The sequence below is a fragment of the Meleagris gallopavo genome, chromosome 3 (genome assembly GCF_000146605.3).
Source record: "Meleagris gallopavo isolate NT-WF06-2002-E0010 breed Aviagen turkey brand Nicholas breeding stock chromosome 3, Turkey_5.1, whole genome shotgun sequence".
Classification (NCBI taxonomy): domain Eukaryota; kingdom Metazoa; phylum Chordata; class Aves; order Galliformes; family Phasianidae; genus Meleagris; species Meleagris gallopavo.
The window spans coordinates 13,847,314-13,861,198 of record NC_015013.2 but is presented as its reverse complement, the minus strand read 5'-3'; the positions used below and the strand labels follow the sequence as shown (position 1 = coordinate 13,861,198).

The 13,885-nt window shown below is 48.2% G+C and overlaps 2 protein-coding genes across 2 annotated transcripts in view; both read left to right on the top strand.

Annotated features, from left to right (window-relative positions):
• Positions 1-2,203: 2,203 nt before the first annotated feature.
• LOC109366617 lies at positions 2,204-9,486 on the top strand. Its single transcript, XM_031552765.1, has 2 exons — positions 2,204-6,547; positions 6,666-9,486. Exon 2 carries the CDS (start codon positions 6,755-6,757, stop codon positions 7,691-7,693), a length of 939 nt encoding a protein of 312 aa, XP_031408625.1. The 5' UTR covers positions 2,204-6,547; positions 6,666-6,754; the 3' UTR covers positions 7,694-9,486.
• A 127-nt stretch (positions 9,487-9,613) lies between these two features.
• Positions 9,614-13,885, top strand: part of LOC116216410 — a 6,983-nt gene continuing 2,711 nt past the window's right edge. The window contains exons 1-2 of the mRNA XM_031552692.1: positions 9,614-12,111; positions 13,131-13,875. Of these exons, the coding sequence (XP_031408552.1) occupies positions 13,220-13,875 (656 nt within the window). The 5' untranslated portion in view covers positions 9,614-12,111; positions 13,131-13,219. The remainder of the gene's footprint in view (positions 12,112-13,130; positions 13,876-13,885) is intronic.

Genomic DNA, 13,885 nt, shown 5'->3' with positions numbered 1-13,885 from the left:
TGCCAGGTCCAGCAGTGACGTAGGGGGTAGGGCTGAGCCGGGTCGGGATCTGATCTTTACCTGCTGTGGGGAGCCTGCTGTAGTAGCGGGGGCTGGGCTGAATGCTCTCCAGATGTCCCTTCCAGTCCCTACGATTCTGTGATTATTTCTGTAAAATGTTAAATGGTCGTTTACATGGTTTTGAATAAATCTCGTTTTTTTCCTCCTGCCTCACGTTTGGGACACAAAGACATTTTTTTCTTACATCTCTGCTTTCTCACACCATTTGCTTGCTTTCAGCAGCACCGTCTTTTGCATAATCCGAGCACTGAATGCTTTTATTCACAGAACCAGCTCTTAATAACTCCTGACAGTCATAAGCAATCAGGCATTAGTCACCTGCGGCTCAGTAATAAAACTCAGCTCACGGGTAGTGTCTGCAGAGTAAGAGCAATGGTGTGACTCAGAAAGCACAGCACATTACAAACGACTCTTGTAAACTTGCTATACGGATTTCAGACTTATGAACTTCTGCTAAGTCAGTGCAACAATTGTGTTAAATCAGTGTCATTATCCTTCCCCGTGTAATACTGTTAGGGAAACTCTGCCTTAGATTCTCAATCCTCATTTTTCCACCTGCCTCCAACTAAGCCCAGTACAATCTGCTCTAGGATGAGGGTAAAAGGCACAAGCACAGTCAGCCCTATATCTAGGAAGGTTGATGTAATTTCTTCCTGAAGTCCTCTGGTCAGCAGTTTGTTTTGCTTAATGTCTTCATATGCACACATGATACAGGATGCACAAGGCTGATGTTCAGGCATGATCAGTAACAGCTGTTCTTCTATTCCAAATGTGAAAGGGCACAATGTAGCAAAGATTACTGCATGTAATCAGGCTGTGGGAAATGAGATGGCAAAAGAAATGTTGGAACTAAGAGCAACGTTCAGGAATCAGAATGATATGGTTGGACGGGATCTTAAAGATCATCTTGTTCCAACCCCCGTTGGAAGTATGTAGTATTTCTGGCTGTGCCATCTGTACCTATGGTTTTCAAATCTGTAATGCTACACTTAGCTTTTAGATCTAGGTCTAAAACAGTACACAAGTCACAGGCATGTAAGTAATGTCTCTCCAGTCACATTTCGCAGGTTTCCGAAACGCCACATATAAACGTGTTTCTTTGACTGTGAATGAGATTTAAAAAAATAAATCAGAAAAGGCACATGTATATTTACAGATAACAGGCTAAATCTTGTACTTCTTAATTAAACCTTACTCATACAATATTCCTATCGTGTGACTTTGCAGCTAGTTTTGCCTAAGGAAATACTGGCTGAATGCTGAGTAATAACATCACAACAGATTCCTGAGAAGCTAATGAAGTATCACAGCAAGAGTATAGTTTCAACTTGAAATATGTGTATGGTCACATTTTTGAATGCTTTCGATTGCTGAATTGCTGTGTTACAATATTCTCAAAATCCATATCACAATTGTTAGCCGAGTATAATGACAATAAATTATATTAATGATGTTAAATGAAGATATCGTAGAATCATAGAATATTCCAAGTTGGAAGAGACCCACAAGGATCACCAAGTCCAGCTCCTGGCTCTACACAGCACTACACAAAATTCAAATCCAATGTCTGAGAGCACTGTCCAAATGCTCCTTGAACTTTTGCAGGTTGGGGCTGTCCTGGGCAGCCTCTTCCATGCTCACTGCCCTCTGGTGCGGAACCTTTCCTAACCCCCAGCTGCCCTCCCCTGACACAGCTCCATGCCGTTCCCTCGGGCCCTGCCGCTGTCACACAGAGCAGAGCTCAGCGCTGCCCCTCCACTCCCTGTGAGGAGCTGCAGCTGCCATGAAGTCTCCCCTCAGTTCCTCTGCTCTGGGCTGAACAAACCCAGAGACCTCAGCTGCTCCTCGCACACCTTGCTCCCCAGAGCCTTCCCCATCTTTGCAGTCCTCTTTTGGACAGTCTCTAACAGTTTTATGTCCTTATATTGTGGCACTCAAACCTGCCCCCAGTGCTGGAGGTGCAACTGCACAGCACAGAATAGAGGGGATAACCCCTCCCCACACTCAATGGCAGTGCTGGGCCTGATGTACCCCAGGGTATGGTTGGCACTTTGGGCTGCCAGGGCACAACTCTCAGTCACATTCAACTGCCCTCCAGCAAGTACCTATTGGCCTCAGTGAGGCCCATCTGCTAGCTGTCTGGGTCTCTGTTAAATCACGTCACTGTGACACTAGGTGGCACAGGCACACATGATCTCCATGTTCCTTAAGGATGAGTGAATTGTAGAGAATGCTTCCTGTTACCAATTTTTGGCATGGAAAGAGAGGAACCAAACCACAGGTTGGTTGAATGCCTTGTGCTAAGAATAGGTGAATGCATCAATAAAATAAGTCGTGTATACAGCACAGCCAGGCCTCCTGTCAGCAATACTGCTCTACTGTGGTAGCTGAAAGTGGCTACAAATGACTAACATTAGTGTGAGACTTTGTTGTTAGATGACGTGAGAGCCATGAAGTGAAAGAGAATCTTTGTGACAGAGTATCTAACAGTGCAGGTAGATAAGGCAGGAAAGATAAGTGTAAGGAAAGATAAGGAGAAAGGTAGGAAAGTAAAACCACTGTTTTTCTCTAGTTTTCTACCTAGTGAAATGATAAAGAAAGATCAATTAGACATAGGTTAACAAAAACTTTAATTAAGAAAACTAGGAGTTAAAATGCACGTTGTCCAAATCCCATTACACTACCTTGATCTTCTTCAGCATATGTGCAATGAGATCTCTCACCCTAGACAGCTCCTCCAGTGGGCACGAAATCTGAAAATCAATTATTTGCTGTTTATGCTGCTTATCATTTCCAGATGAAATTCTACAAGATAATTAGAGTGATGTCCTTGAAGATCTACTCTTTCGTCTGTTTAAGCTTCCAGATGTATTGCTTATCTATGATAAATATCCTTCCTACCTACAAGGCTTCTATAATAAGAGTAACGTTTTCTACAGTAATCAGTAATCAATCAGTAGAAAGTAGGTGAAGGCTGGGTGTTCCTAGACAACCTGGGCCCATACATGGACAAAATGAGGAGGGGGACACCTCCCTAAATGACAGCCAGAGAGCACTGAAGACCCACAAGCAAGCACAGAAGGTTCAGATATGTTGGTGTAACCTTGTAAATGCAGTAATCTTGTGAATATGTAATGGATAGGTGTGCCTTATATATTAGATAGGCGAGTATTGAAAACGTTTGGTTTATGGATATAGATAGTACTATTATCCACCTTTCACCTGAGCATAAATAAAGCAGTATCTCTTCTCTAATGCCTTGTCTTTTCATTGTATTTCAGGAGACTTTGAAACTGAAAACAGGTGTGCAGCTTGTGAGCACTCAGTGCACACAGTCATTTTGTCCACAGTGCCTTCAAGCCTCCTCTGCACTGGGGTGTGGTGTGACAAAAAGTGCAAACACTGCTTTTGCAAAAGACCCAGACCACGGGCTGTACTAGGGAACATGTCTGCCTGGAGCACAGTGCCCTGGGGAGTGCTGCTGGTACAGTAGTCCTGGATGAGTGGCTTCCTTCTGTAACCACTTTTAATTGCACTAGAAGCATACCAGCATGGTGGAGGAGAGCTGGGTCCCAAGAGCCTTTCTTTCAAATTCATTCAGAACTCTAGATTTTAGGCAGGGTGTTGTAGCTGTAAAGCCCAGGAAGAAAAGATTTAAAGCTCTACTCAGCACTAGAAAGACTGGAGCCAAAATAATGCCATGTTGCACCTATGGCACTAGAGACAAAGGGGAGCTTCAGGGCAAGACTTGATGTACTGGGTGTTGAGGAGTCCTCAGACTCTAGTGTCAGGGGGATGTGCCACAACTCTACTCTGCCCCAACCTGCAGCCTGAAGTGTCAGTGCAAATGTCTCCTGCATAGGTTAGGCATCCTCTTCTGAAAGCCCTTGGTCTTTGCACACTTTATTCTGCAGCTGCAGCAGCAACCAAAGGAAAATTAGGTCTTGCTTTGAAAGCCAGCCCCTTCCAGCCATGACTGGACCCTTCTCACTCCATCTCCGTGGATGATGCTCCCACAGCAGCTGGGAGAGACAGAGGCTAGGGGAACACTGTAGAGGCACAGGGCAGGAGGGATGGCTTTGAGACAGTGATATACTCCATGGCTCGTTCTTCCCCTGCCTGAGTGCCACTGGTGCTGCTCAATGGTCACACGCCACCAAAGTCCATATTCATCTTTAAATGCTGCTGAGAATTCAACCTTTCATAAATCATCTGCTTTGACAAAATCGACATTCAAAAATTAATATTTTCTCTTCCATCTCCTACTTTTACAGGCTGGCTCAAGAAAATGGGAAGCCTAATGTGGACTTGGGTCTTACTAATCCATTTCACTGGGAAGTGGCAGATGGTAGCATTGTATTTTCTGGCATAGTACAGGAGTGGGTCTGGTAGTACCTCTTTGGAAAGGAAAATCTAAGCTTGTACGTTTTGAGCTAAGCTCCATTGGATTTCTTAGTTCTGTTAGTTTCAACTCCACTCCTGTGTAAACTGTTTCATTTTTAAACTCGGAAACTGAAAATATGGAAATGCTTGGAAATTTACTATGATTTTGGTTCAGGTATGTGTATGCAGGAAATGTGCTACCTTCCAAAGTAAGTTACTTTATTCTAGAAATGGGGTGACTTCACTTTTATTCACTTGTAATTCACAGTGAGATAAACCCAGCACATAAGGAAAACAGCCTTTCTTAAACTGTGAAAAGCATACTCCACTACTTCGATGTAATTTTTAATATACTTCAGCATGGTGAATTTGAGGATTTTTTTCTATTGTTATGTGAATTTCAACAGAAATGGTCAGGAACGAAAATGAAATCTGAAAAAATATTTTTTCTTAGCTTTGCATGTGTTATCTTCAAGGGTAATCATTGCCCTAAACAGTATACATACGGTAATTTCTGACTCTTTCTTCTTCATGAACTCATCAGAAAGGGACACTCATACTGATAGTCTGTACAGTGAGCCAAGGACAGATATTTCACCTATGTCTTCTCTGCATAGCATTTTATATATTAGGTCTTGCTAGTGCATTACAACTGAACGAAATACAATCTCTTCAGTGATGACTTCATGCATGATTGAATAAATGTGGCTTCAGGGCTGTATTGTTGACTTACATCATCCAATTTTGTCATCTGCAACTGCCAGCTCCTCTACCCATATACGAATATAGGAAGGGATTTTGTACTATGTGTTGCTGGGATGTAGCAGCATTTTTCTTTGAATTTTTTTTTTTACAGTTGCAATGCCTACCAGGCTTAACAGCCCCACTTGCTTCAGAGATATTGCTGTAAAAAGAAAAAGAGAAGTTTCCCAGCCAGTATTTCATCAAGTTAAAAAAATCTAAAAGTTTAGACTGTACAGTTTGGATTGCTTCATGTTGACATCATTTAAGATTCTGATAACCTATAGAAGCTTTGGAACAACTCCTAATATATGGTAAATGCTCTTATTACCTAAGCGTGATAAATCACTACCAGGTTTCCAAAAATATGTGCTGAAATCGAAAAAGAAATTATGGATCCCATGAAACTGGATCTGTAGTTCAGGTTCTGCAGACTCTGGTATGGCAGGGTTGAAGTGGAATGATTGTTGTAGTTCGTGTCTCAGAGTCAGACACAAATCAGTAAACAGATTTTGTAAACTGTTGCCTATCACCAGATGAGCAGTAAGTAATCTCAACATCCAGTATAACAGATCTGTAAGAGTTAGGGTTGAAAGCATCATGAAGTTTATTTTTTTCTACAACAAAGCAGGCTCTCTGTACCTGTCTAGCCACATTGTCTCAGGCGAAGTTTATCACCAATTCTCATCTCCATCAAATTTTCAGAATCACAGAAAGTAGGGTGGGATTGTTGGAAGGGATCTCTGGAGATCATCTCGTCCTACCCCATAATGAAGCAGGTTTCTTACATTAGGTGGCCTAGTGTGAGCAAAAGCCCTGCTGTTAGCACTCACTATAAAAAGCAAGCCTGGAGTGAAGACCAACATCAATTTGTTTTGCATCAAAACTACAACAGGCAAAAAAGTGTCTAAGTTTCAGGAAGTGTGAACAGTTCACAGAAGATGGATTATTGTGGAGAGAGTAAATATGTGCAATTTTTGTTTCCTCAAATATATCACCACTGCAAAGGAAAATCATAGAATGATGGAAGGTGATGGAGGCCCAGGCTGGGGCCCCAACACATGCAGTGATGGTCGGTGGGTCACCGACCAAGGGGTTGTGATGTCAGCAACGGAGATGACTGTGACCTCGCTAGCCCTCCCTGTAGAGATTCAGGCTCTGGCAGAGGCCAGCGTGCACTTGTGCCTGGACTCCAGTTGAGCATTGCTGCGAGACTTGGAGCACTGAGCGAGTTGGTTGCGTTGAGCTGTGGGGCTGCTGGCACCAGTTCTTGGTGCCCGTCCCACAGTATCAGCAGCGTTTCCCCCAGCCCTGCCCACCTTGGGCAGCTGGGGCCGCACAGGGTGCGCTTGTAGCGGCAGAGGTGAGTGGTGCAGGACATCATGGCCCCTGCAGCAGCTGGTGGGGAACAGGGACCAGGAGGGTTTGCTGCTGAGGGACCAGGGCAGCGAGTGACCGTGAGCTCTCTCTCTCTTTTGCAGTTCGTAACACCTTCTGCTTGCTGCAGCACCAGTGAGGGGAGCAGCTTCCCGACCTCAGCTCTCCCCAGCCCACCGCACAGCCCGGGGCCATGGACGTGGCATCCGAATGGATCTGCCCCATCTGCGGGCAAATTCGGGAAGATGTCACCTACGTGACCCCTTGCCAACACCAGCTGTGCTACGGCTGTGCCATCTGGTGGGCAAACAGGAAGCCGAGTTGTGCCGTATGCGGGCACAAAATATCCACCATCCGATACTCGGTGAGGTCGGATGATGACTACCTTGAGTGTGCTGTCCCGCAGCCCGCAGCGCACTCAGATCAAGGCCTGCAGGACGAGCAGGGGCCTGCAGAGCCGGTGCTCATCCCACCCGAGCACAGCTTCCCAGCCGAGGTCTGGGCTGCATTTTTCAAGGAGCACCCAGAAGACCTCGAACCCCTGCTCCAGTGGCTGCAGGAGGAGATCCAGCAGGAGTCCAGCGAGGACTGGTGGGAAGTCTATGCCGGACAGTGGACCACCATGAACCTCCTCTGTGAGCATGGACTGGACGAGGAGGCCTTGGTGCGGGAGCTGCAGCTGATCACCAACGGTGATGTGGTGCCCTTCGTGAGAAGGCTCATCAGCACTGCCGCAGCTCTGTACGGCCCCACGATCCGCCACGAGCTGGACCACCAAGTCAGCCATGCTGCTGGAGGATGGGAGGACAGCCCTGCAGCCAGCGCCATCACCAGTGCCTCCCATCAGGAGCCTCCCGCTTTGGGCCCAGGCTGTTCCACCAGCCTCGCAGGGCCCAGCACCGAGGAGCTGCCCGGCAGCTCTACTGGGGGACCCGGGCACCCCAGCACCGCCACCGCGCCCTCAGAGGAGGAGCCGCAGGAGGAGCCAGGGCAGGTGGCGGCAGCGGGCCCCTCCGCCCAGGGCAGGGACCGCTCGTGTGGGGGGCCCCGATGCCCCGCAAAGAGGAAGGCCAGCAGCAGCCGCCAGGACTCGCCCCCACCCCGCAAGAGGCGGCCCCGGCGGCGGCGCTAGGCCGGCACCGCACTGCCGTCAGAGCGTGGCTCCAGTAGGCTGGGAGGACGACATCTACCTTTCGGCCTGCTGCTTGCAAACAAAATAAACATCTGTTACAACAAAGAAGAAATAGTGTCTGTCTTATTGACAAGGCCATTGGCGTTGCTGTCCCTACCCATGATGTTTCCTCCATATTCTGGTCCTTGGGGAGGGCGTAGAAACGCAACCTTATTTCCACCACCATGAATCGGCACTCATGGCAGTGCTAACAAAACATGTGAGGGCCCCCATTCGTTGGGAGTTGGAGCAGACATTACTCCAATAATCCCACCATTTAAACTAGCGGGTGGAAGGGCAAATTTCTCCACCTGGGGTGGAACACCTCCTGGCCACACCGCAGCTGGGGCCACCCGGCTGGACAGGACCCAGGAGTCCTGCCGGACACTCTGCTGAACCGGCAAGGAGCGCTGCCCGCAAAGGTGAGTGCTGGGCTGGGCTGCACGAGGTGCCAGCCTGCTGCCAGTGTGCAAAGGGCGGTGATCCTGCCCACCTGCTCAGATCTAAGGAGGCCGCATCTGGAGCACTGGGCTCAGCGATAGGCTCCCCAGTGCAGGGGAGACCTGCCCTTAATCATCTTGCACATCCTCAACCCTGGGATGTGCTAACTGTCCCTGCCCCAACCGCCCAGGGGTTGCTCATCTTGATGTTGAGTTTGGAGGGCACAGGGGCTTGCTGTGAGGAGCAGGGCTTTTCTCCAGCCTCAGAGAGGAGCCAGTCTGCCATGCAAGTGTGACATTCCCTTGTGCCTCACAACTATTGACCCACCTATCATTAGGTTTGCATGTCCTGGTAAGCTTTTGGCTTCATTAAACATTAAAAAAGTCATTAAAACAATGGAACACACAAAAAACCCAGGCACCCCTGCCACACACATTCTCTGTGACACAAGACGACCTACAATCATGACTAGAATTGAAAGAACAGATAGTTATACGTGGTCCAGACCTAACCTCAAAAATCTTTGCTTCTCCTGCATCTGTCACCACAAGGACATCGAATCTAGGCTTCTATCTGAATATATTTACTTTTTGTTGGACATGATCCATTTCAGTATTTCGTACCAGTTGTGCATGGAATATTTGTTTTGGTATTTACTTGGTTTTTTCCAAGTACTCATCTTTGGAAATCAGAAGACTGGCAGATCATAGCTAACATAATATCCCAATCAAGAAATACGAAAGTACGTACCTATAACCTCACTTGCAAACCTCACCAGCTTCCTTGCCATGTAGAGTGGATCTTCACGACCTTCAAGCATTCAAGCAAACCAGCAGAGGAACACGTTTTCATCTGAGCCTCTCATAGACTTATGCAGGGCGGGGATGTAATTGTAATTGTTCTTTTCCTGTTTAGAATGGAGGAGCAGAGATATGGAGAAATATATGAAGGAAAAGGAGCAAAATACATTTAGGAAAATAGAATGTACTTTCTTGGATCATAGAGGGTAAACATAATCTACTTCTCCAAGGTCTCTTTAATACAGATTATGCTGTTCATCCGTGTTTTCAGCACCTTCATGCTCTCACGTGTGGATCACCGCACCAACAGATCAACAGCAGATAAAGGAAAGAATGGTTTGTTCTGTTGCTTAAACATTACAGGGTAAACGATACCTTGCGACCTTTCCTTGAAAGAAAGGAAAAGAAGTTGGAAAGAAAACCTTATATCTATATCTCCTAATTCACACAAACTAAGGTATGAGAACATACAAGCCATGAAACATGTCCTTGGGATCTATACACAGAGCACTGAGGAAGCAGCAGAAGGAGAAGAGTAAAGCAATTTTATACACAGGAGATATTTTAGAAAAAGAATTTTCACATCAAATAAAACTTGAAAATGAAGCATGAGGTAGAATCAGACATGAGTTTTCTGTATTATAGACACAGAATAAAAAAAGAAAACATTGCTGTAGTACCAGGGCTTTATCATTTGGTGTTATCGGCATTCCACATCATGACATCATGTAGTGCACTGGGAGTTAAACTGTTACTGCTCCAGTTCCATAGGCTGTCGATATTTCCAGGTACATGGTTCTCAGAAGAGAAGAACTACATCTCCCAGAAGATGTGACTGTTCCATTTCCATTTAGAGGGATAGATAAAACTGCTCACAACTCACGGAATGGCCCCCTCCCCTTACTGCTCATCTCCAGGCATCTCGCCTTCAGCATTAGAGCAAGGCCTTCGGTATTGGACACTCTCTCTCTCTCATTTTATTTATTATCTTCAATTCCAATTATATTGTATTATGTTATCTCATATTCCGCTATCATGTTTAGTAAATCAGTTTTCCCCGTCAACTTGTTGCCACCTTTTTTTGATTTCAGGCCTATCTCCCTGCCTTTTTTCCCCATCCCTCCTACCCCTTTCCCAGGCCATGGGTCCGTGGATCCTTCTGCCCCGATTAGTTACAAAATCGGGCTGAACTGTTATTGTTTTTATAGGTCCACTGGCCAGGAAAGATACTTTTAGAACAAACTTCTCAGTACTTTCCAAGAATTTGTTAGAGAGCTTATCAGTACTGCAGGACTCGTACTGCAAACAAGGCCCTCAAGTCCTCGCCTTGGAACTGTTTCTGTTCAGGGACCTGGGACCACTTGGTGGGTAATGCAGAAAAATGGGGATGTTCAGTGCGTACCACAAGGGAATTTGACCTTGGGGGAATGCATACAGTAATTCCATGTATTAAGATATGCGTGTGTATTTAATGTATGTTAATCACTGATCGTATACATAATAAGCATGAGGTATTAATCCTTGGCCAAGTTGTTTTCCACAACTTTCTCATTTTAGTAAGCGCTGTTGCACAAACCTTCTCTGGAACATGGTAAGAGCAAGAATTACATTGCAAATATATGTAACCCACCGCATTTCAGCAGGAGGGTAGATATACTGTTTCTCTGGAAAAAATTTTCATTCGCACATTGAATGAGAATCTGAATGTCAGTTTTTAAGAGCTCAATGAAAAACTCCAAATAACACAAGGCACCAGTGACGTTCAGCGAACACAGGAGAAATGAGAAACAATCCCACATTATTCAATGCAGTGAAAAGCTGTAGCAAGTGCACCTCTAATAAACCTTCTGGCACCTCAGTCAGGAGGTCAGCAGAGCCACCTGTCCACTCAGTGCGGACGTGGCAACATCAGCTGAACACCAACAGACCAGAAGTTACATATGAAGCATTTATTTCATCACATTTCACAAATTAAGCAGGATCAGGATAGCAATCCCTGACATGCATCAGGTAACCGCTGTAGGCCTGGTAATGGAAGCATATGGGGTCTGTAGCAAGCAAACCCTGTGCAGTTACTGAACAAAACCAGCTGGGACTGCTTGGGGTTCTTGCATAGGTGGCCATATTCAGGCAAAGTACACACACACACATCCTATTCATTGGTAGTTAGTTAATTTCACAGCACTTTGACAAGTGCAGACAGTTGCTCCAGTGGCTACTCAGCATCTCAGTAATGAAAGCCTATTAGTAATTCTAGTTTTCCACTCTAGTCAAATGTGGTCCCTTTTGCTACCCTGCTCAAGCTAATTAGCAGCCCTATGCTGCTTCTGGAGTGGTTGGCTTTGCAGCAGACCAGACCAATGCACATTTAAAATGGAATAGAAAATATTAAATGCATCAGTGCTGCCAATGTCAGGGAAAGCTTCACTAAACAGCAATCATGCATGTGGGTAGAATAGAATCACAGAATCATTAAGGAGGGAAAAGACCTCTAATATCATCTAGTCCAAGAGACAAAGGGAAGCATGAACTTTTATTGAATGATAAACCTTCACGATGTATGAGCCTGGGGCTGCCTGCCATGGCCAGAGACACCCAATGGGCCTGTGGGAAGACACGGCCCAGATGCCAGTGATTGGTGTGAAACACTGACACTGAGCACACGAGATGGGGGGGGGAATGGAGCTGGCAGCGGCGCTGGGGAAAGCCCAGGAACGTGTGCTGGGGCTGCGGTGCTGCTGGCACACATGCAGCAGGTGAGGCCAGCACACGGTGATGACCAAGCAATGGATGGCGACATCGCTGTGGGACGGGCGGTGATGTCACCCAGTGAAGGTGAGGACTGGCGACACGGCCAAGCCGTGGTTTGTGACGTCTCCGTGCGATGCACTGTGACTGCCTGGCCCACGCTGCTTTAATGCGGGCGCGGCAGCCCGGCCCAGCAGTTCGTGCCTGGCCTCCGACCGAGCGTGTGTGCGAGGACTGGAGTGTGGACAGGGCGAGCTTTGGAGCTGGAACGTGCTCTGGGTGCTGCTAGTGCAGCTCTCAGACGCCGTCTCAGAGCCATTTGTGCCGTACCCCGACCCTGCTGGCAGCAGGCAGCCGGGACATCGCGGAGAGGCGCGTGCAGCAGCGCAGGTAGGCAGTGTGGCAATGCCTCATGCCGGCAGCTGGGAGGGGATTCTTGAGGGACCCTCCCCAGGCCAGCCCAAGCCCTTGGGGTCTGTTGTCCTCTTCCAGCGTGACACCTGCTGTCACAGCATCTCAGCTGGGGAGCACATTGTCATCTCCTGCTCACCCATGCCCATTGAAACTGGTGGAAGCATGGAGGTGGCATTAGATACCCACAGACCCATAGGCCTCAAGAAGTGGGACAGTGTGGTATGCACCATGCCATGCTGCCACCAGTTTTGTTTCCACTGCAACCAGCTGTGCAATAGCAGCAGGCCCCAGTGTCTACTCTGCAAACAGGGCATGCAGTCCATCATCCATGCAGTGTGGATGGACAGCAACTGTGAGCAGTTGGTCCTCAGGCCAGCCAAAGTGGCATCCCTTGCTACATATTGAACCTGTCTAGATATCTCGTGGCATCTTGTGGCACCAACTAATCACAAGTTGGCTACAAGTTACATGGGTAGTAGAAACGTGCAATTTTTATTTTCCCAAGTCTATCACCACTGCAAATGAAAATCATAGAATGATGGAAGGTGATGGAGGCCCAGGCTGGGGCCCCAACACATGCAGTGATGGTCGGTGGGTCACCGACCAAGGGGTTGTGATGTCAGCAACGGAGATGACTGTGACCTCGCTAGCCCTCCCTGTAGAGATTCAGGCTCTGGCAGAGGCCAGCGTGCACTTGTGCCTGGACTCCAGTTGAGCATTGCTGCGAGACTTGGAGCACTGAGCGAGTTGGTTGCGTTGAGCTGTGGGGCTGCTGGCACCAGTTCTTGGTGCCCGTCCCACAGTATCAGCAGCGTTTCCCCCAGCCCTGCCTGAATCGGGCAGCTGGGCCGCACAGGGTGCGCTTGTAGTGGCAGAGGTGAGTGGTGCAGGACATCTTGGCCCCTGCAGCAGCTGGTGGGGAACAGGGACCGGGAGGGTTTGCTGCTGAGGGACCAGGGCAGCGAGTGACCATGAGCTCTCTCTCTCTTTTGCAGTTTGTAACACCTTCTGCTTGCTGCAGCACCAGTGAGGGGAGCAGCTTCCCGACCTCAGCTCTCCCCAGCCCACCACACAGCCCGGGGCCATGGACGTGGCATCCGAATGGATCTGCCCCATCTGCGGGCAAGTTCGGGAAGATGTCACCTACGTGACCCCTTGCCAACACCAGCTGTGCTACGGCTGTGCCATCTGGTGGGCAAACAGGAAGCCGAGTTGTGCCGTATGCGGGCACGAAATAACCACCATCCGATACTCGGTGAGGTCGGATGACGACTACCTTGAGTGTGCTGTCCCGCAGCCCGCAGCGCACTCAGATCAAGGCCTGCAGGACGAGCAGGGGCCTGCAGAGCCGGTGCTCATCCCATCCGAGCACAGCTTCCCAGCTGAGGTCTGGGCTGCATTATTCAGGGAACATCCTGAAGACCTCGAACCCCTGCTCCAGTGGCTGCAGGATGAGTTCCAGCAGGTGCCCAGCAATAACTGGTGGGAAGTGGAAGAGGCACAGTGGACCACCATGAACTTCCTCTGTGAGCATGGGCTGGACGAGGAGGCCTTGGTACGGGAGCTGCAGCTGATCACCAACAGCGACGTGCTGCCCTTCGTGAGAGGGCTCATCAGCACCGCTGCAGCCCTGTACGGCCCCACGATCCACTACGAGCTGGACCACCGGGACAGCCATGCTGCTGGAGGACAGGAGGAGAGCCCTGCAGCCAGCGCCATCACCAGCGCCTCCCATCAGGAGCCTCCCACC